This window comes from Aotus nancymaae, unplaced genomic scaffold (genome assembly GCF_030222135.1).
Source record: "Aotus nancymaae isolate 86718 unplaced genomic scaffold, 86718_ANA_hifiasm-v0.15.2.pri h1tg000131l, whole genome shotgun sequence".
In the NCBI taxonomy this organism is placed as follows: Eukaryota; Metazoa; Chordata; class Mammalia; order Primates; family Aotidae; genus Aotus; species Aotus nancymaae.
Genome location: NW_026988546.1, coordinates 3,287,770 through 3,308,674, shown reverse-complemented (window position 1 = coordinate 3,308,674; position 20,905 = coordinate 3,287,770). Strand labels below are relative to the sequence as shown.

The window sequence follows — 20,905 nt, the reverse complement described above, 5'->3', positions numbered from 1 at the left end:
TCTTCCTTCTGATTTTCTATAATTTTCTAACATTTTATTATTTAAAATGCATTCCTTCCATAATCGAAGGGAAAAAAAAACCTAAAACTTTAAGATAGACCAAGGGGAATCAATGATAGCCATTTTTTATTGGCAGGTTTTCCAGAAAAAGATCTTTTTTGATTCTAGATCTTTAGGGATATAACAGCAGATAAACCATAAATAAGCAAGATTTACTTTCCACATGTCAAAAATTTCAAAAAGGAACTGGTAAAAGAACTTAACTTGCCTATACGTTTTGTAATGACATAGAAAAAAATTCATAAGGGGTAGAAAAAGAAGAAGTCGTGAAAAGAAATACTTACCTGTAGTCTGCCTGGGGGCTTCTGAGCAACTAAGCGCAAAATCCCAGCCATAAGTATAGTGATTGCTCTCTTTAGAGGCTGCGAGAAGTAAGAAGCAGACCCATCAGTCTTGGAAAAGAACAGGTTTCCCCTTCTCTAGTATTAAAAAACTAAGCAGCAAATTAATTGTAAACGTGACTGAAGTTTAACAGTAAATTAATAATGCCCTTATTTTAATAAGGGCAAGAATTGATTTGGAAATAATGTTTTATTCGACCACAGGTAGTAATTATATACAACATTAACATCCCATTTTCATCAAATGAGTCAGACCTAGATTGATTCCACAAAACCGGGAAATGAGAGTTTACTATCATTTAAAGTGTCTTCTTCAACAATTAAGGCAGATAAAGAATGCTTTGTCATAGAATCACAGAAAACTAAAGACCTAGAAAGGACTGAAGAAATCCCAACTCCTATAATTAGAACTGACTGCCCATACCCTTACTTTATGAATGAGGATCGTGAATTCCAGAAAGTTCAATAATTTATCCAAGAGCATCCAGTTATCAAGAGAGTAAGTAGTCTAGAACCCCATTCTCCTAATTCCTAGGCAAGTGCATTTTCACTAAATCATAACACGTTTCTGTTAAAAAATAGAACTTTTTTGCTTATTTGTATTTTTTTAAACTATTCTCAATGCACATGCATTGCATCTAAAACCTAGACAGGTGGTATTTATTTAATTAGACATGAAAAAAACTATAGCCTTCTATACTGACTTATACTGAAAGCAGAAAGATTAAGTTCATGAACTACATGTATATCTCGGACAGGTTAATTAATTTGTGTTACAACTTTTCCCTCAGAAAAGAAAGAAAATACCTGTCTTGCAACTGAGTTATTCTACAAAGCACCTAAAACAGTACATGGCATGTGGGAAGCCCTCAATAAATGACAACTTTATTATTAAATTATTACAAAGCTAATAAGAATACTCAACACTGCAGTCACCAGCCTTTTTGGCAATGGACCAGTTTCGTGGAAGACAATTTTTCCATGGATAGGGAGGGGTGGTGAGAGATTCAGGATCAAACTGTTCCACCTCAGATCATCAGGCATTAGATTCTCATAAGCAGCATGCAACTAGATCCCTTGCATGCATAGTACACAATAGCATTCATGTTCCTATGAGAATCTGATGCTGCACTGCTCTGACAAGAGGTGGAGCTCAGGTGGTAATGCTCACTCAACCTCAGCTTGCTGGCTGCTGTGCCACTTGGTTCCTAATAGGCCACCAAGTGGTCTGGGTTTGAGGCCTGGGGGTTTGGAGACTTCTAACACATTAAAATATGTTAAGTGTCGTAATTCAGTGTCCCGCAGATTCTAGCTCATTCAAGTTCTGCAAGTCTTTCCTGTGATGTGGAAAAGCAATGGGAACTCTGAGAATCAGTGCAAGATGTCTCCTGTAAAGAGTCAGACCTCAGAAACATTCCCAGCAACTGAACCTATCTAATGCTAAATTATTTTACCATATTTCCTCCTCTCAAGGTTAGCATTATGTATTAACCCAACTTATTTAGCTTCACACTCTAAAAAATCTTTCTTATCACTTAGGTCTCAACAAAATCCTAACTGGACTTCTGCTTTTATTCCAATTCCCCTAATATCTCTTTTGTATATCAGCAATAAATCATCTTATTAAATCTTAGATCATGTCATTCTGCTCAAAAATCTTCCAGAGAGCCAGGATTCTCACTGCTGAAGTGGGAGGTTACACATAAGCAAAAGGGAAAGGCTACAGTGATCCTTATATACTAGATTGGCACTGGAACTCATGTTTAGCTTAATATAGGTATTGAGGGGTACAGAAATAATTATAGATATGCATGTACACATGGACTAGCTCTGTTAGCTGAGAGGATGTAAAGCAATAGCAGTTAGTAGCAATGAGCACACCCAGAGCCAGATCTGTAATATGGCTCAAATCTCACCTTTTCAATGAGGTTTATCCACGTCACTTCGTTTAACATTTTCACCCACACCCCAACTGTCAACACTCCTAATTCCACCTTACTTTTCTTTCTATTGTGTTTATCTTCTAACCTAACTTAATTATCTGTTAGGTTTGTTGTTTAGTGCATGTCCATTCAATAGCATGCTAATTCCATAGGACAAACGTTTTTAGATCCTGTTGTTTTTGGTCTGTTATATTCGCAGAAGTATCCCAAGCAACTACATAAAGCAGTGTCTACCCTATAGTCGCCACATAATATATTTTTGCAGAATAACAGAAGTTTAAATATTTACAGACTTTAGAAGGTGTGACAATCAAAAGTTACAAGTTTTTAGAGACAGAGTCTCGCTACATTCCTGGTATTGAACTCTTAGCCTCAAGCAATCCTCAATTTTCCCAATAATTAGAGCTAGGTGTGTGTCACCACGTTTGACTCAAGGAATACGTTTTAATAAAATAAAAGTTATTATTAATTAGGCACCTGACTCTTGGACCCTGAAGCAATTATACTGTCTCCTACTGTAAAAATAGGAAAATATCGGGCATCGCATGAGAAGTATGATCCCATTTCTATTTTTTTAAATGTCTGTGAATGTGTGTATTCACAGAAAAACTCTAGAAGGTTGTCAGAATAATATTAACTCACCCCTGGGGGTACGAAAAAAGGCACTTTTCCTCTCCCCCTCAGGTAGTTCTTTTTGTCTTTTTATAATGACCATGCATGCAACAGGAATGTTAAAAAGCCATTTCTTTTTCTAAATTGACAATGTATGTAATTATTAAAGGGGGGAAAACACTTCTGAAATGCAAAACATAGAATCACTCTTGCAGAGATACCAGAGATCTCTGAAGGCTGGAAGCGTGTCTCTTCTCTGAAATCCTAGTCCCTAACAAGTAGTAGGCAGTCCTCATTACCGCCTCTTGGCCAAAAGGGCAGACAAACAGCTTTCGGTAGGTCGCCATCAAAATGGTAACAAATCAGTTTTTAATAAAATGGCAAATATTCTAACTGCCAACTCTGGAATGTTTGCATTATAAAATGAAGCAATACAAAAATAAAGGCAATTTTCTGTCTTCATTAAAAAAGGAAAAGTAATCCTAATTCCCAATGGCAACCCTAAATGATGAATAAAGCAGAAGCACAGAAAAATGCTGCTTGGGTTCCCTTTCCCAAGCTGCCCAGCCTCGGCGGCTCAGTCCTTGAGCTCCAAGAGTCTAGGCACAACAAACCGCGTGGCCCTGGATTCTGCGAATTGGGAAACAGCATACTCCAGACCAATGGCCTTTCCGGAGCCAATGTGACAGGATCAGGCGCAGACCCATTTAGGTCGCCGTAACCTGCCAACTCAGAACGCAATAGGGAAAATCGATTAGGATCTGCAGAGGGTTCCTGGATGCATACACCTGGCGAAGAATGCAGTACTTTCGGCCACTCATTCCCCACTCACCAGCACCTACTAAACGTTCAGCCCGGAAGTTTTCCACCAAAGGGAAGCAGAGCAGAGGAAGAACTACCAAGTGCTACACCCAAAGCCCGCCGTTGCACTCAGTGCGACCTGCAAACCAGAGCACTTTTGTTCCGGCGAAATCCCTCCCTCTCAGGAAACGCCCTAGAAAGAGAGCGCAGGCGCTTGGGTGTCACATGACCACTTCCCGGAAGCGCAGCAGACCCGCCCAGCTTCAGCTTGGGTTGAGGAGGAGGAGAGTTCCTGGAATTATGGCGAAGTCCGGGCTGGGGCAGGATCCGGAGAGCACAGCTGCAGTCACTGTGCTAAAGCGGGCGGTAGAACTAGATTCCGAGTCGCGGTATCCGCAGGCTCTGGTGTGTTACCAAGAGGGGATTGATCTGCTCCTGCAGGTTCTGAAAGGTGAGCAATGAGGCAAGGCGGGGAGGACCTGAGGACAAGGAGCTGGTTCCTGCTGTGTCTGGGAAGTGAATGAGTTAAAAACAATTATTCCACACCACAAAGAAGCAGTTAAACGCAGAAGGTGGGATATTCTACAGGATAACTCGGTCTCTTTCTTTTTATGTGTGTATATATATTTTTCATTGCACTTTAGGTTCTGGGGTACATGTGAAGAATATGCAGGATTGTTGCATAGGCACATACATGGCAATGTGGTTTGCTGCCTCCATCTCCATCACCTATATCTGGCATTTCTCCCCATGTTATCCCTCCCCAACTCCCTACCCGCCCCACTGTCCCTCCTCTAGTCCCCCCAACAGATCCCAGTGTGTGATGCTCCCCCTACCTGTGTCCATGTGTTCTCATTGTTCAACACCCACCTATGACTGAGGACATGCGGTGTTTGATTTTCTGTTCTTGTGTCAGTTTGCTGAGAATGATGGTTTCCAGATTCATCCATGTCCCTACAAAGGACATGAACTCACCATTCTTTATGGCTGTGTAGTATTCCATGGTGTATATGTGCCACATTTTCCCTGTCCAGTCTATAATCAATGGGCATTTGGGTTGGTTCCAGGTCTTTGCTATTGTAAACAGTGCCGCAATGAACATATGTGTGCATGTGTCTTTATAATAGAACAATTTATAATCCTTTGGATATATACCCAGTAATGGGATTGCTGGGTCAAATGGTATTTCTGTATCTAGATCCTTGAGGAATCGCCACACTGTCTTCTACAATGGTTGAACTAATTTACACTCCCACCAACAGTGCTAAAGTGTTCCTATTTCTCCACATCCTCTCCAGCATCTGTTGTCTCCAGATTTTTTAATGATTACCATTCTAACTGGTGTGAGATGTTATCTCAATGTGGTTTTGATTTGCATTTCTCTAATGACCAGTGATGATGAGCATTTTTTTAATGTGTTTGTTGGCCTCATGTATGTCTTCTTTTGAAAAATGTCTGTTTATATCCTTCGCTCACTTTTGAATGGGTTTGTTTTTTTTTTCTTGTAAATGTGTTTTAGTTCTTTGTAGATTCTGGATATCAGCCCTTTGTCAGATGGGTAGATTGCAAAAATTTTTTCCCATTCTGTTGGTTGCCACTTCACTCTAATGATTGTTTCTTTTGCTGTGCAGAAGCTCTGGAGTTTAATTAGACCCCATTTGTCTATTTTGGCTTTTGTTGCCAATGCTTTTGGTGTTTTAGTCATGAAGTCCTTGCTTATGCCTATGTCCTGAATGGTTTTGCCTAGATTATCTTCTAGGGTTTTTATGGTGTTAGGTTTTAGGTTTAAGTCTTTAATCCATCTGGAGTTAATTTTAGTGTAAGGTGTCAGGAAGGGGTCCAGTTTCTCCTTTCTGCACATGGCTAGCCAGTTTTCCCAACACCATTTATTAAACAGGGAATCCTTTCCCCATTGCTTGTTTTTGTCAGGTTTGTCAAAGACCAGTTGGTTGTAGATGTGTGGCGTTGCTTCGAAGGCCTCTGTTCTGTTCCATTGGTCTATATCTCTGTTTTGGTACCAGTACCATGCTGTTTTGATTACTGTAGCCTCGTAGTATAGTTTGAAGTCAGGTAGCATGATGCCTCCAGCTTTGTTCTTTTTGCTTAGAACCGACTTGGCTATGCAGGCTCTCTTTTGATTCCATAGGAAGTTTAAGGTGGCTTTTTCCAGTTCTGTGAAGATGGTCATAGGTAGCTTGATGGGGATAGCGCTGAATCTATAAATTACTTTGGGCAGTATGGACATTTTCACAATATTGATTCTTCATAACCATAAGCATGGAATGTTTTTCCATCTGTTTGTGTCCTCTCTTATTTCCTTGAGCAGTGGTTTTTGGTTCTCCTCGAAGAGGTCCTTTACATCCTTTGTTAGTTGTATTCCTAGGAATTTTATTCTCTTTGTAGCAATTGTGAATGGCAGTTTGTTCTTGATTTGGCTCTCTTTAAGTCTGTTATTGGTGTATAGGAATGCTTGTGATTTCTGCACATTGATTTTGTATCCTGAGACTTTGCTGAAGTTGCTTATCACTTTCAGGGGATTTTGGGCTGAGAAGATGGAGTCTTCTAAATATACAATCATGTTGTCTGCAAATAGAGACAATTTGACTTCCTCCTTTCCTAATTGAATACCCTTTATTTCTTTTTCTTGCCTGATTGTTCTGGCTAGAACTTCCAATACTATATTGAATAGGAGTGGTGAGGGAGGGCATCCTTTTCTAGTGCCAGATTTCAAAGGGAATGCTTCCAGTTTTTGCCCATTCAGTATGATATTGGTTGTGGGTTTGTTGTAAATAGCTTTTATTATTTTGAGATATGTTCTGTCGATACCTAGTTTTTTGAGAGTTTTTAGCATAAAGCGCTGTTGAATTTTGTTGAAGGCCTTTTCTGCATCCACTGAGATAATCATGTGTTTTTTGTCTTTGGTTCTGTTTATGTGGTGAATTGTGTTTATAGACTTGCATATGTTGAACCAGCCTTGCATCCCCGGGATGAAGCCTACTTGATCATGGTGGATAAGCTTTTTCATGTGCTGTTCCAATCAATTTGCTAGTATGTTATTGAAGATTTTTACATCTACGTTCATCATGGATATTGGCCTGAAGTTTTCTTTTCTTATTGAGTCTCTGTTGGGTTTTGGTATCAGGATGATGTTGGTCTCATAAAATGATTTGGGAAGGATTCCCTCTTTTTGGATTATTTGGAATAGTTTCAGAAGGAGTGGTACCAGCTCCTCTTTGTATGTCTGGTAGAATTCGGCTGTGAACCTATCTGGCCCTGGGTTTTTTTTTTTTTTTTGATTGGTAGGCTATTAATTGCTGCCTCAATTTCAGCCCTTGTTATTGGTCTATTCAGGGTTTCGACTTCTTCCTGGTTTAGACTTGGGAGGGTGCAAGTGTCCAGGAATTTATCCATTTCTTCCAGGTTTACTGGTTTATGTGCATAGAGTTGTTTGTAGTAATCTCTGAGGGTAGTTTGTATTTCTGTGGAATTGGTGGTGATATCCCCTTTATCATTTTTTATTGCATCTATTTGATTCTTCTCTCTTTTCTTTTCTATTAATCTGGCTAGTGGTCTATTTTGTTGATCTTTTCAAAAAGGCAGCTCCTGGATTTATTAATTTTTTATGGTTTTTTTTGTGTGTCTCTCTCCTTCAGTTCTTCTCTGATCTTTCTTATTTCTTGTCTTCTGCTAGCTTTTGAGTTTTTTTGATCTCGCTCCTGTAGCTCTTTCAATTTTGATGATAGGGTGTCAATTTTAGATCTTTCCTTTCTTCTCATGTGGGCATTTATTGCTATAAATTTTCCTCTAGACACTGCTTTAAGTGTGTCCTATAGATTCTGGTACATTGTGTCTTCGTTCTCGTTGGTTTCGAAGAACATCTTTATTTCTGCCTTCATTTCATTGTTTTTCCAGTCAACATTCAAGAGCCAGTTGAAACTTCAGTTTCCATGAAGTTGTGCGGTTCTGAGTTAGTTTCTTAATCCAGAGTTCTAATTTGATTGCACTCTGGTCTGAGAGACTGTTTGTTATGATTTCTGTTCTTTTGCATTTGCTGAGGAGTGATTTACTTCCAATTATGTGGTCAGTTTTAGAGTAGGTGTGATGTGGTACTGAGAAGAATGTATATTCTGTGGAGTTGGAGTGGAGAGTTCTGTAAATGTCTATTAGGTCTGCGTGGTTCAGATCTGCGTTCAAGTCCTGGATACCCTTGTTAATTTTCTGTCTTGTTGATCTGTCTAATATTGACAGTGGAGTGTTAAAGTCTCCCACTATTATTGTGTGGGAGTCTAAGTCTCTTTGTAGGTCATTAAGAACTTGCTTTATGTGTCTGGGTGCTCCTGTATTGGGTGCATTTATATTTAGGATCGTTAGCTCTTCTTGTTGTATTGATCCTTTTACCATTATGCAATGCCCTTCTGTGTCTCTTTTGATCTTTGTTGGTTTAAAGTCTATTTTATCAGAGACTAGGATTGCAACTCCTGCTCTTTTTTGCTCTCCATTTGCTTGGTAAATCTTCCTCCATCCCTTTATTTTGAGTCTATCCTTGCATGTGAGATGGGTTTCCTGGATACAGCACACTGATGGGTTTTGACTTTTTATCCAATTTGCCAGTGTGTGTCTTTTGATTGGGGCATTCAGCCCATTTACATTTAAGGTTAATATTATTATGTGTGAATTTGATCCTGCCATTTTGATGCCAGCTGGTTGTTTTGCCTGTTAGTTGACGAAGTTTCTTCATTGTGTCGATGCTCTTTACCATTTGGTACATTTTTGGAGTGATGGGTACTGGTTGTTCGTTTCTATGTTTAGTGCTTCTTTCAGGAGCTCTTGTAAGGCAGACCTGATGGTGATGAACTCTCTGAGCAATAGCTTGTTTGTAAAGGATTTTATTTCTCCTTCACTTATGAAGCTTAGTTTGGCTGGATATGCAATTCTAGGTTGAAAGTTCTTTTCTTTAAGGATGTTGAATATTGGCCCCCACTCTCTTCTGGCTTGCAGGGTTTCTACCGAGAGATCCGCTGTGAGTCTGATGGGCCTCCCTTTGTGGGTAACCCAACCTTTCTGTCTGGCTGCCCTTAGCATTTTTTCCTTCATTTCAACCCTGGTAAATCTGATGATTATGTGCCTTGGGGTTGGTCTTCTTGAGGAATATCTCTGTGGTGTTCTCTGTATTTCCTGGACTTGAATATTGGCCTGCCTTGCTAGGTTGGGGAAGTTCTCCTGGATAATATCCTGAAGAGTATTTTCCAGCTTTGATTCATTCTCTCCGTCACATTCAAGTACACCTATCAAATGCAGATTACGTCTTTTCACATAATCCCATATTTCTTGGAGGCTTTGTTCATTTCTTTTTACTCTTTTTTCTCTAATCTTGCCTTCTTGTTTTATTTAATTGAGTTGATCTTCAATCTCTGATATCCTTTCTTCTGCTTGGTCGATTCAGCTATTGAAACTTGTGTATGCTTCGTGAAGTTTTCACGTTGTGTTTTTCAGCTCCATCAATTCATTTATATTTTTCCCTAGGCTGTTTATTCTCATTAGCATTTCGTCAAACCTTTTTTCAAGGTTCTTAGTTTCTTTGCATTACAATAGGATATGTTCTATTAGCTCAGAGAAGTTTGTTATTACCCACTGTCTGAAGCCTGTTTCTGTCAATTCGTCAGACTCATTCTCCATCCAGACTTGTTCCCTTGTTGGTGAGGAGTTGTGATCCGTTGGAGGAGGAGAGGCATTCTGGTTTTGGTTGTTTTCATCCTTTTTGCGCTGGTTTCTTCCCATCTTTATGGATTTATCTACCTGTGGTCTTTGTAGTTGGTGACTTTTGGATGGGGTCTCTGAGTGGACGTTCTTTTTGTTCATGATGAAGTTATTTCTTTCTGTTTTTTAGTTTTCCTTCTGACAGTCAGACCCCTCTGCTGTAGGACTGCTGGAGGTCCACTCCACACCCTGCTTGCATGGGGATCACCTGCGGTGGCCTCTGCGTTCTTGCTGGGAACTGCACTCCAGAGCTGTTCCTATTCGGCCTTCTTGGCTCTTTTAGATCTTTAACAGATTGATGTCATTTTTTAGGCAATATGGTTTTTTTTCAAAAACTATCTTTAATTTTTAGAGATGGAGACCAAAGTGTTTTGGAAAGAGATGCCATGATGTCTTTAGTTAATTTTCCTTAAGCAAAAGTTAATTTTCCTTAAGCAAAAAAATTTTAAAAATTGAAGCAAATAGAGCAAAAATGCTAATTTTAAAAATCTAGGTGATGGGTAATAAGGATTTTTATTATAAGATTATTTTTAATTTTCTGTTTAAACATTTGCATTTAAAGCAAGCCAAAGTAAAATACAGCAATAGAAGAAGAAAAGTTTTTCTTTAATGGATGAAGTTCGTTGTGAAAAATGCACAGCGTTGTGGAGGGGACAGTGAAACTTTTCCTAATATGTAGTTATTCAATGTTGAGAAATGCCCAAATATCCTTAGCATCCAGTACAACCTTGGCTCACAGTAGACACTCAATATTTATGTATTAAATTGATAAGACGCCCTGGCACTCCTGGTCTGGACTAAGATCGCTTCCTCTGTGCTTTCTAGTTTAAGCTTGTTATAATTAAAGTGTTACAGAAGCTTTGAGGCAGCAGAGGGAGTCCTTCATGGTTTGGTGCTTTAGTCAGTACTATAAACGTTGCTTGGGGCATTATTTGATGATAATGATGACAACAGCAATAAGCGTAGCTATCACATTTCAGTGCTGAGTGCCAGGCACTGCAGAGAACATTAAAAGCATGATCTCGTTTCATTTGTACCAATTGCCCTATCAAGTAGGAGTTGATGGTATTCTCATTTTACAGCATAAAAAGTATTGTAAGCTTTCAAGTTCTGCCACTAGGAGGTGGTAGAGTCACCGTTGGAGCAGGTGGTAGAGTCTTAGTTGGAGTCCAGGGCCTCAATGACTGGTATAATGAATCACCAAAGAGAGATGGTGTACTGTGTTGGTCAGGCAGAACACTGCTGAAGTTTTGGCTGCTTTAGGAATCTCAAGCAGGAGAATCATAGTTCTGCTCCAGTGTGCTTCACTGATTCCGTAGAGGTTACAGAGACAGTGACATGACATAGATGGGTTAAGACCCAAAATGCAAATAGCGCTAATACATAAGTGCCAGGAGAGAGATATCTATAGGTAAGTGCAATGAGGATTTAAACAGTTAAAGGTCATGTGAGGGTGGAAATTTAGAGGTGGAGTTTGATTGGTGCTTTGGAGGAAAAAGAATTTCAGAAGTCAGAAATTCATCTAAGAGTCTTCAAATTCTGCCTGTCTTACCAAATAAGTAGTTAAGTTTGGTTGAGCATGTGTCTGAAGAGAAAGAATGAGAAGTAAAGTTTAAAGGTAGATAAGGGCTTGGGTCACATTGTGGATGGCCTTGACTACCAGGAGATTTTAACTCATTCCACAGGTAAGGACAAACCATTTAAGGTTTCTACAAAGTAGTAACATAATTGGAGTTGCATTTCAGGCCTGGTCTCTTTCAGGAATATGCTCTTTCTCACAAATATTTGCATGACATACTCTGTTTCCTACTTCAGGCCTTTACACAAATATCACCTTCTTTGTGAAGCCTTCCCAGATCTCCAGCGTAAAATTATAACCCCATCCCAGCACTCCCTGTTGTCTTTCATTACTTTATTTAATAGCATTTATATCAATCTAATATACATGTTTCACCAATTTATTTTTATTGTTCTATTTCTTCCTGCTTGAACAATAGAGGAGAATTGTGTCTGTTTTATTAACTGCTGTATCTACAGCACTTAAAACAATGCCTGTCATGTTGTTAGTTCTCAATAAGTATTTCTTGAATAAAGGACTGAATTTGGCAAGGATGTAAAGTAGACATTAACCTGTAGAGACTGAAGTTAAGCAGATCAATTAAGGAGCTCCTGCTGGGATCAAAATAAGAGGTGAGTATAGCCAATATAGAAAACAGTATGGAGATTCCTCAAAAAACTAAAAAGAGAACTACCATCAATCCCATTACTGGGTATATATCCAAAGGAAATGAAATCATTATGTCAAGGAGATATTTGTACTCCCATGTTTACTACAGCACTATTCATAATAGCCAAGATATGGAATCAACGCAAGTGTCCGTCAATTGATGAATGGATAAAGAAAATGTGGTACATATACATAGTGGAATACTGTTCGGCCATATAAAATGAAATCCTGTAATTTTAGATATGGACGAACTTGTAGGAAATTGTTAAGTAAAACAAACCAGACACAGAAAGACAAATACCACATGGTCTCACTCATATGTGGAATCTAAAGAAGTTGATATCATAGAAGTAGAGAGTAGAATAATGGTTACCAGAAGCTGTGAAGGGTTGTGGGGGGGTAAGAGGAATGGGGAGAGGTTGGTCAAAGGGTATAAAATTACAGTTAGAGGCCAGGTGCAGTGGTTCACACCTGTAATCCCAGTACTTTGGGAGGCTGAAGTGGGCAGATTACTTGAGGTCAGGAGTTTGAGACCAGCCTGGCTAACATGGTGAAACCCTGTCTCTCTCTAAAAAAAAAAAAAAAATTACAGTTAAATAGGAGGAATAAATTCTGGTGTCCTATTACACAATAGGGTGACTATAATTAATAATATGTTGTATGTTTCAACATAGCTAGAATGATTTTCAATGTTCTTACCACAAAGAAACAGTAAATATTTGAGATAATAGATATGCTAATTACCCTGATTTGATCATTACACAATGTTTACATGTATCAAAAAATCACATTGTACCCCATTAATATGTATAATTATCATGTGCCAATTAAAATTACATAAAACCTTTTAAAAAAAAGATGAGATGTGATAAAGGCCTGATTGAACCAGAGAGATGATACCAATATTAAGATAAGGAGGGGGCACTGGCATATGATTAGATATGGGAGTAAGGGTAATGGGAATCAAAGATGGCTGTAAGGTTCCAAGCCTGAGAAAATGTGGCATAACGATTGAAGGATAGGTCTATGTGTGAGACATTGCCAGCTGATAAGGACAATGACTAAGACTACTACATAGTTTAAAGCCTAGCAAGGTTGAGGAAAGGTTGTGTTTTGCTTTCATTTGGGCAGGAGAGGGATTGGGGGAAGCTAGAATGAGCTCTGTGGAATCAAAGTTATCAGCATGAACTTATGGTTTTTAATATTTATACGGATGGATAGAAACAAATACAGATGTATGTATGAGTAAGCCTACATATACTTCCTAGCTGTATTGACTGAGAGGGTCTAGGAGTAGTGGTGGGACTTCCCCAGTAGCAATGAACACACCTGGCACTCACATTTTGGTTTCTCAATACCACCCTTCAATAAACGTGACTGAGGCTGTTTGGAAAAGTGTATTTCAGGGTTGGGGGAAAAAATAAACAAGATGAGTTTTAACAAATCTTTTGGCTTCCCTGGGCCACATTGGAAAAAGAATCGTTGTGGGCTACATATAAAATACACTAACACAAACGACAGCTGATGAGCTAACACACACACACCCCCCTCATGTTTTCATAGAGTTTACGAATTTGTGTTAGGCCTTGTTCAAAGCTGTCCTGGGCTGCATGCAAGGGTTGGATAAGTTTGGTTTAAAACATCTTGTGGCTGTGCGTGGTGGCTCATGCCTGTAATCCCAGCACTTTGGGAGGCCAAGGCAGGTGGATTGCCTGAGCCCAGGAGTTCGAGACCTGCCTGGGCAACATGATGATACTCTGTCTCTACAGGAAATAGAAAAGAAATACAAAAATTAGCCAGGCATGGTAGTGTGTGCCTGTAGTCTCAGCTACTTGGGAGGCTGAGGTGGGAGGATTCCTTGTGCTTAGAAGGTAGAGGTTGCAGTGAGCCGAGATCACGCCGCTGCACTCCAGTCTGGGCGACAGAGCCAGACCCTGTCTCAACAAAACAAAACAAAAACAAAAAAATCTTGCATCAAAATGTAAGGATATACTCAATAGCAATGGGAGCTTGACAAAAGGACACAGGAACCGACATGAAGGAGATATTGAAGCCGAAGCTGATACAATTTGAGCAGGAAAATGTAGTATTGGATTATGACTCATAGAATAAAATAAATATTCATGAGCCCATACTCTTTAATTGAATAAACAGATTGAGAAGGAATGATGGAAATAGAAAACCACCATTTTGCAAACATCACAGTCACAGTTGTTGCAGGCAAGGACCATCAATAGATGTTAAAATTAGTGGGAGAAAGAGTAATGAGAAGCAGGATATCTTTCCATAAGGTACTTACAAATTACAAAAAAGAAAATAGTGATTTTACAGTGGAGAAATCTGAACTACACCTTTACCAAGTGGTCAAAGTTAATGTCATCAGTAGTAAGACATATCAACATCATGTACCCACTGAGCAAGGCATATCACTTCTGTGATTTTCTTACCAAAAATGCATAAACCAAGTCTAATCATGAGAAAACATCAGACCATCCAAAATGAGAGACATTTTACAAAAATAACTGACCAATATTATTCTTAAAGGTCAAGGTCATAGACGGCAGAGAAAGATTAAGGAACTATCACAGCTTGGAGGAGACTAAGGAGACATAACTAAATGCAATGTGAGATCCTGGACCAGAAAACAAACTTTCATTAATGGGAAAATTGGTGAAATTCAGATAAGGTTTGTAGACGAGTTCATAGTATTGTATCAGTGTTAATTTCCTAGCTCTGATACTTATAGTATGGTTTGTAATATGTTAACATTAGGGGAATCTAGGTGAAGGAGGTTATCTGTGCCATTTTTGAAACTTTTCTGTAAATGTAACATTAACTCAAAATGCTTTTTAAAATGAGATTAAAATGAAATTATTATGGAAAATATAAGCAATGTCGAAAGGAAGGAAGGGAAGGAACAAGAAGCTATTTGGTGACTGATTTGGAAGGAGGAGTGGTTGGGGTAAAACATTATGATCATGTGTATTCAAAAATAACACTTTTGGGGTAGCTGGAAAAATGACTGTGCATTAACTATAATGGGGAGGTCTGGAAGAAAAGCTGGTTTTGTGGAAGATAAATATTCTTTGCTATCTTTAGTTATGCTAAAGCTTCAAACTTGTGGGTAATTAGGATAAAATAGTGCTCAGACATGAATTTGATATGTAATAAGACATTTTCATCCCACCAGATTTGGTGTCCCAGAGATGAGACACAATGTCAAGAGTTCCCACTCCTAAACTAAGCTACATCACATGCTTAGTGTAAAAATGAAGGTCTTGTATGTTCAAGACAAATTTGAACTTATTGTGTGTATTTGACTGGCAAACCATACTAAAGGATAGGCAATTTGTAGAAAACTTGAGAAACTGATAATATTGCCTGAATTAAACGATAAACTGTTTGATACCTGATAATATATATATTTTTAACTTATAGGTACCAAAGATAATACTAAGAGATGTAATCTCAGAGAAAGAATTTCCAAATACATGGACAGAGCGGAAAACATAAAGAAGTACTTGGACCAAGAAAAAGAGGGTAAAGAGGCTGTTTTAGAAAACACGTCTGTAAACTACAGTGACCGTCCGTCCATTCACCAGTGTTTCTGGCTCCTGCCCTTTGGAGCTCTGTGTGGTCTGGACCAGTCGTCCCTGGGAGCTTACAGGATTTACTCTGCCTTTCCACTCCCATACAGGAGTTGTTTTTAATCTTTTTTTTTTTTAGTTGGGGGCGGGGATGTCAGAACCCCATTGAACATCTGATGAAAGCTACACATACTGCAGAATGTTACATGCCATTTTTAAGGAGTTCACAGATCCCTATGATGCTTATGTGTACCCCATGTTAAGAAGTACTACAGAGGAATACTGAATGTAAATTGTGTATTTTATTTATATTTCCCTTTATGAAATGAACAAAATCATGAAAAAAGCTAAAGAAACTCTTGGGATTTCTCTCAGATTTTGTTGTGAATCAAAACACCTCAGGAGTTAAGTATTCCTAATGATTAGAGGTGAGGTAGGTATTGTTCCCTATTGATTATTAGTTTCCTTCTCCTAAGCATCCAGTTTACAAATGTCTGTAAATGGCCATTTCCACTCTTACCTAAGTGCACACTACTGCTGCTTGTCTATGGCCAAAGGTACTGCTGTCCTCAAAAGCCAGTGCCCCCAGGCCCCAGCTGTTCTTCTTCTCTATACTTTCTACACCCCTTTCCACATCTCTTCCCACTGTTCTCCATCAATACATACCCCGGGGACTGCCACTGAGCTCCTTTGTTCTGTGGGAATAACATTATGTTTCCTTCACTCCAATTTGAAATTTAGAATGAACTTTTACTCCAAAACATTGGTGAAATATAGTACCATTAGCATTGTGGTTTGAATACATGGAATTAAATTAACCTCTGTGTGGCTAGCTTGGCTTAAAAAATAAGGCATTGTTGCCAACATTATCTCTGTGAAACTATTTGGAACAGAATCCAAACTACTGATTTTTAAACAAAGTGTATAGTATAATTTAGGGGATACCATATAATTTAGGGACTACCATTAGGGGTCATATTGTTTTTAAACCTTGAAGGTTTCCGATAACTTACTCAGTATTCATTTTGAATTAACAAAAGCAATAGATCTATCCTATTGATCCTGTGACATTCCAGTCTTTAGCTTGGGTTATTAAGAAGTACTATAAATTTCTGTTTAAAACTCTACATGTGCCAACAAAGACTTCAAAGCTCCATATTATACTGTATTCATGTTTTTTTTCTTTTCTTTTTTTTTTTTTTGAGGCAGATTCTCACTCTGTCACCCAGGCTGGAGTGCAGTGGCACAATCTTAGCTCACTGGAACCTCTACCTCTCGGGTTCAAGTGATTTTCCTGCCTTAGCCTCCCAAGTAGCTGGGACTACAGGTGCTCGGCAACACGCCCGACTAATTTTTGTATTTTTAGTAGAGGTGGGGTTTCACCATGTTGGCCAGGCTGGACTCAAACTCCTGACCTCAAATGATCTACCCACCTTGTCCTCCAGAAATGCTGGGATTACAGGCGTGAGCCACTGCGCCTGGCCCTGCATTCATGTTTAATATTCACTTCGGTAATTAGATTGCAAGACATAATAAAACAAGTCTGAAGAGAAGGGCCAGATCGCTAGTGAGTTATATAGCATGTGGTGCTACCCATAGTGACAAGAAGTTATCGGATAACTTTATACATACACTACTCCCTTCAACAAACTGCCTTGTCTATAGGATCCGGCTCAAGGACCTGTTCTAGGAAACCTCATTGGATTTTACCCATTGCCTAGCCTCTGTGAAGGCAGAAATCACTAATGGAGTGGTTTGCCTTAAATACCTTTGCATGTGTAACATCCTGCAATGTGTGTGATATTTAGTAGGCACTCAATAAATATTTGCTCAATGAATAAATTAAAAAATTAATATGTATCTGATGCTGATTAATCACTATATATAAAATACAAAATGTGTAAAAAATGGTCACTGGTTTTACTGTTGAAGCTTGTGTTTTATAGATGGAAAATATCACAAGCAAATTAAAATAGAAGAGAATGCAACAGGTTTCAGTTATGAGTCACTTTTTCGTGAATACCTTAATGAGACAGTTACAGAAGTCTGGATAGAAGATCCTTATATTAGACATACTCATCAGGTATGTGAATATACTAAAATGTAATAAAATATTAATTTCAATGTACTAAGTTAGTAATAATCCATTCTAATGTCTTTTAGCTGTATAACTTTCTTCGATTTTGTGAGATGCTTATTAAGAGACCATGTAAAGTAAAAACTATTCACCTTCTCACCTCTCTGGATGAAGTAGGTATCTGAAAGCACTTACTCTGTCTTAATTACTTTATTCACTTACAAGATGTAGTCCAGTCAAGGAAAACACAGATGCAGTGCTTAAGCTAGATTTATTTCCTTGGGAATTAATTAATTATCTAACAGTATGCATAGCATGTCATGAAAAAAAATGTTATTGATTTTAGGATGCTGATTTTATATTTGGCCACTTTGCTAAATGCTCTTATTGAAATAGTTTGTTAGTTTAGACTCTTGGGTGTTCTAGGAGGCAGTCGCACTGTCTGCACTATGGATAATTTTGTTTCTTTGCCAATTATTTTATCTGGGGGACAGTAGCATGATATGGGAGTGGGCATCTCTATCTTGGTTTTGACTTAAAATAGGAATGCTTCTAAATAATTATGATTTCTACGATTGATTTCCAAAGAAGCCCACTCCACCTGGATGACAAACTATTCTAAACTACATTTAAGGAGACAGGATGGAGTTACATTCACATTAGGAAAAAAAAAAACAATTATCTTGATAAAAACAGTTGCTCTTTAAACTCTCTCACATTGGTTGCTTCTTTGAGATAATAGAGATTGAAACTAGTATAGAACATTTCCATCTTAATCCACCTATGATATTCATTGTATAGCTTAGGGATAATTTAAGATATCAACAAATAACTGAGGCAGATAATCGTAATTTTGCTGTTAACAGGGCAGTGAGCAAGTGCAGCAAAGTAGGGGCCTGAAAGAAATAGAAGAGTCACTCAGGAGTCATGGAGTGCTGTTGGAAGTACAATACTCTTCTTCAATACATGACCGAGAAATTAGGTTAGTCTACAATAATGTTTTAATTTTTATTCAGTCTTTGATATATACTTTAAAAATGTCTCAATGTTTTATATAATTTCATATAAATATTTAATATTTATAAATATTAAAATTTAAATAAAACTCCATTTAGTAACTTTTCACTTTTGAGAAGAAAAAAAACAGTTGGCTTACTTTGTCCAAAACTAAGCCAAGTGTTTTGTGTGTGAGTTTAATATTTCCTAATGGAATAATATTTATATGTTCTGTGTCATGTAGAAAGAGAATAGTTTTCTGTCTGCTCAACTGTATATATAGTGTTATGATAATAGGATAATTTATTTTTTAGTGAACTTAATATTTACTTAATGTGGTTTTACTTTTTATAGGTTATTAAATATTCTAGTAGGCATGACAATTTGCTGAGTCTATAAAAAACAGTATATGCAGTTATTTTAGTGATGTCTTCCTTTTGTTTAGCACAGTGGTTATATGTTTATAGCAAGGGAACTCAGTTTTAATAAAAAAAAAATCGCAAACTAAATATGCAAAACAGATGAAAATGCAGCTGCTATAGCAGAGGTCAGGGTCCAGAGCTTCTCCTGCACATTCCCCATCTCTAGGTAGGGGAACTCTTGAAACACCACCAGTTTCCCTGAATACAGTTTGCCACCACTTGTTAGCAGAACATGAAAAAGTTTTGTCAACAAGCTGAAATTCAAGATTAAATTTTAATTGTTAAACTATCAGATAATTAAATCAATTGTTTTAAATTGTTTTAAATTAAATCAGATTGTTTCTATGACTGTTTTCATTGTGAACACAGCTCACAATGAACTCCAGGTTTGATTCAATTCATGCCACTGGTGGAAGTGGTTTACTTTGTTAGGGGGAATTTTGCTGACAGTTAATACACTGCAGCTTTATTAATAGTCTGACTTAAATGTCTTGAATATAATGCTATATACTAATTTCAACAGGTTCAACAATGGATGGATGATTAAGATTGGAAGGGGACTTGATTATTTTAAGAAACCACAGGTAGGGATTTAATCTTATGAGTAAATGTGTAGCACTGTTTTTGTATCATTTTTAATGGTACTCTTTTCTTCTCTTCTTAGAGTCGTTTTTCTCTTGGATATTGTGATTTTGATTTAAGACCATGTCATGAAACAACGGTGGACATTTTTCATAAGAAGCATACAAAAAATATATGATGGGCAGTAGCCTAATTTATATTATTTCTACTTTAAGTGAATATTGGATTTTTTTTTTAACAGATGACTTTATAATGTATGAATTTAACAATAAATTTTTATATTTCTACTAATTTATAGATCCATTGTTCAGTCGTGGGAACAATCCTAAATATTTTTGTAAATACATTACTGAGTAGATTTACAATGTTTCTTTCAAGTAATATAGCTAATTTAAACATTTTACCAGCTTTTCTGTTATTTGGCTGTGGGATCATGTCAACAAATTATGAGCAACTATTAGGAAGATAAATTAGTTCTTAACTTTGCCTGTGGGAGTTTTGAGTCCAGGAGGGAAAGATACCATGTATCAGGGTGCTTTTAAAGAGACAAATGGAGCCTGGGCAACCTGTTTCTGCAAAAAAAATCAAATGGAAGGCTGAGGCGGAAGCATCACTTGAACCTAGTAGGTTGAGGCTGCAGCGAGCTGAGATTACACCACTACGCTCTATCCTGGGTGATAGAACCAGACCCTGTCTCAAAAAAGAAAAAGGAAAAAAACAGACAAACAAACAAACAAACAAAACCCAGATGGGCTTGGGGTTTAATAAACAGGAAAAAAATAAAATGTTAATTTTGTTACAACTAAGATAATTGTCTTTAGTAAACATTTACCAACTTGCAGTTGCCCTCCATAAAGGCAAATCAATCCATTCAGTTATCTAAATGTATTTTGCAGCTTATTCACTTTGGCTGGCACATTTGTAAAGCTCTGCAGTGGAGAATCAACTGTTCTGGGTAAGCTTTTCATCCAGATGCCAGTTGTGTGGTTGGAGACAGATTAGATTCCATGGAGACAAGCTGGAAGAGGGGATGTATGCTAGAGATAGTGGGCAGTCCACAGCTTAAAGAAAAAGCTAAGCTAACGTATGTAAGAGGAAAATTATAGGTCCAGTGTTCAGTATTGGAGAGTGCACATATAAATGTCACATCTGAGGACTATTCAACAGAGTTAAACAGTGTGGAGGACCAAAGATAGAGACCATGGGTATAAAGTTAGACAGAGTAGTCTTGTGCAAGCCTTGGACACTGTTTTGCTTTTGTGGGACAGCTGGTAGGTACAAGATAGAGCTGGCATAAAAGGACAGGAAGGGCTTCCACAACAGTTCCTGATAAAAAAACAGTTTTTTTTTTTATGTTTTCAGGTTTAGGTGCTGATAATACTGAATCTGAAAAGTTTTAGATTCTTGCTAAGCTTTATCATATGGAAATTCAGGGTCTCAGAAAAACACTTGAACAAGTGTTGGCCTGATCCAAAGTTCCTTTCTGTGGAGTATCTTAGC

The 20,905-nt window shown here is 37.9% G+C and overlaps 2 protein-coding genes across 11 annotated transcripts in view; one reads left to right on the top strand and one right to left on the bottom strand.

Annotated features, from left to right (window-relative positions):
- The window catches only part of MRPL30 (mitochondrial ribosomal protein L30), a 36,301-nt gene that overhangs the window by 8,270 nt on the left and 7,126 nt on the right, over positions 1-20,905 (bottom strand). For 2 of the 7 annotated variants that reach the window (XR_001111282.2, XM_012475860.2), the window contains exons 1-2: positions 3,789-3,878; positions 345-422 (exon numbers count right to left, since the gene is read on the bottom strand). Coding sequence is in view for 6 of the 7 variants with exons in the window: in XM_012475860.2 (XP_012331283.1) it covers positions 345-395 (51 nt within the window). In the remaining variant the exon portion in view is untranslated. The other 5 variants (XM_012475861.2, XM_012475863.3, XM_012475862.3 and 2 more) reach the window with 5 other exon arrangements.
- MITD1 (microtubule interacting and trafficking domain containing 1) lies at positions 3,981-20,304 on the top strand. Of its 4 annotated transcripts, XM_021671756.2 has the most exons (8): positions 4,120-4,208; positions 14,286-14,427; positions 15,180-15,281; positions 17,275-17,411; positions 17,492-17,578; positions 18,272-18,387; positions 19,347-19,407; positions 19,488-20,282. In XM_021671756.2, the coding sequence occupies exons 3-8, from the start codon at positions 15,233-15,235 to the stop codon at positions 19,581-19,583; spliced, it is 546 nt and encodes a 181-aa protein (XP_021527431.1). In that variant the 5' UTR covers positions 4,120-4,208; positions 14,286-14,427; positions 15,180-15,232; the 3' UTR covers positions 19,584-20,282. The 4 variants fall into 4 exon arrangements, with proteins under 4 accessions (XP_012331280.1, XP_021527432.1, XP_021527429.1 ...); XM_012475857.2 differs by lacking the exon at positions 14,286-14,427 and having other exon boundaries at positions 3,981-4,208; positions 19,488-20,288; XM_021671757.2 differs by lacking the exon at positions 14,286-14,427 and having other exon boundaries at positions 3,981-4,329.

Coding starts and splice junctions, on each gene's coding strand:
- MITD1 (XM_012475857.2), top strand. CDS start 3,983: ATGACCACTTCCCGGAAGCGCAGCAGACCCGCCCAGCTTCAGCTTGGG. Junction 15,282..17,274: donor CTTGGACCAAGAAAAAGAGG/GTAAAGAGGCTG, acceptor TGTGTTTTATAG/ATGGAAAATATCACAAGCAA. Junction 17,412..17,491: donor ATATTAGACATACTCATCAG/GTATGTGAATAT, acceptor AATGTCTTTTAG/CTGTATAACTTTCTTCGATT.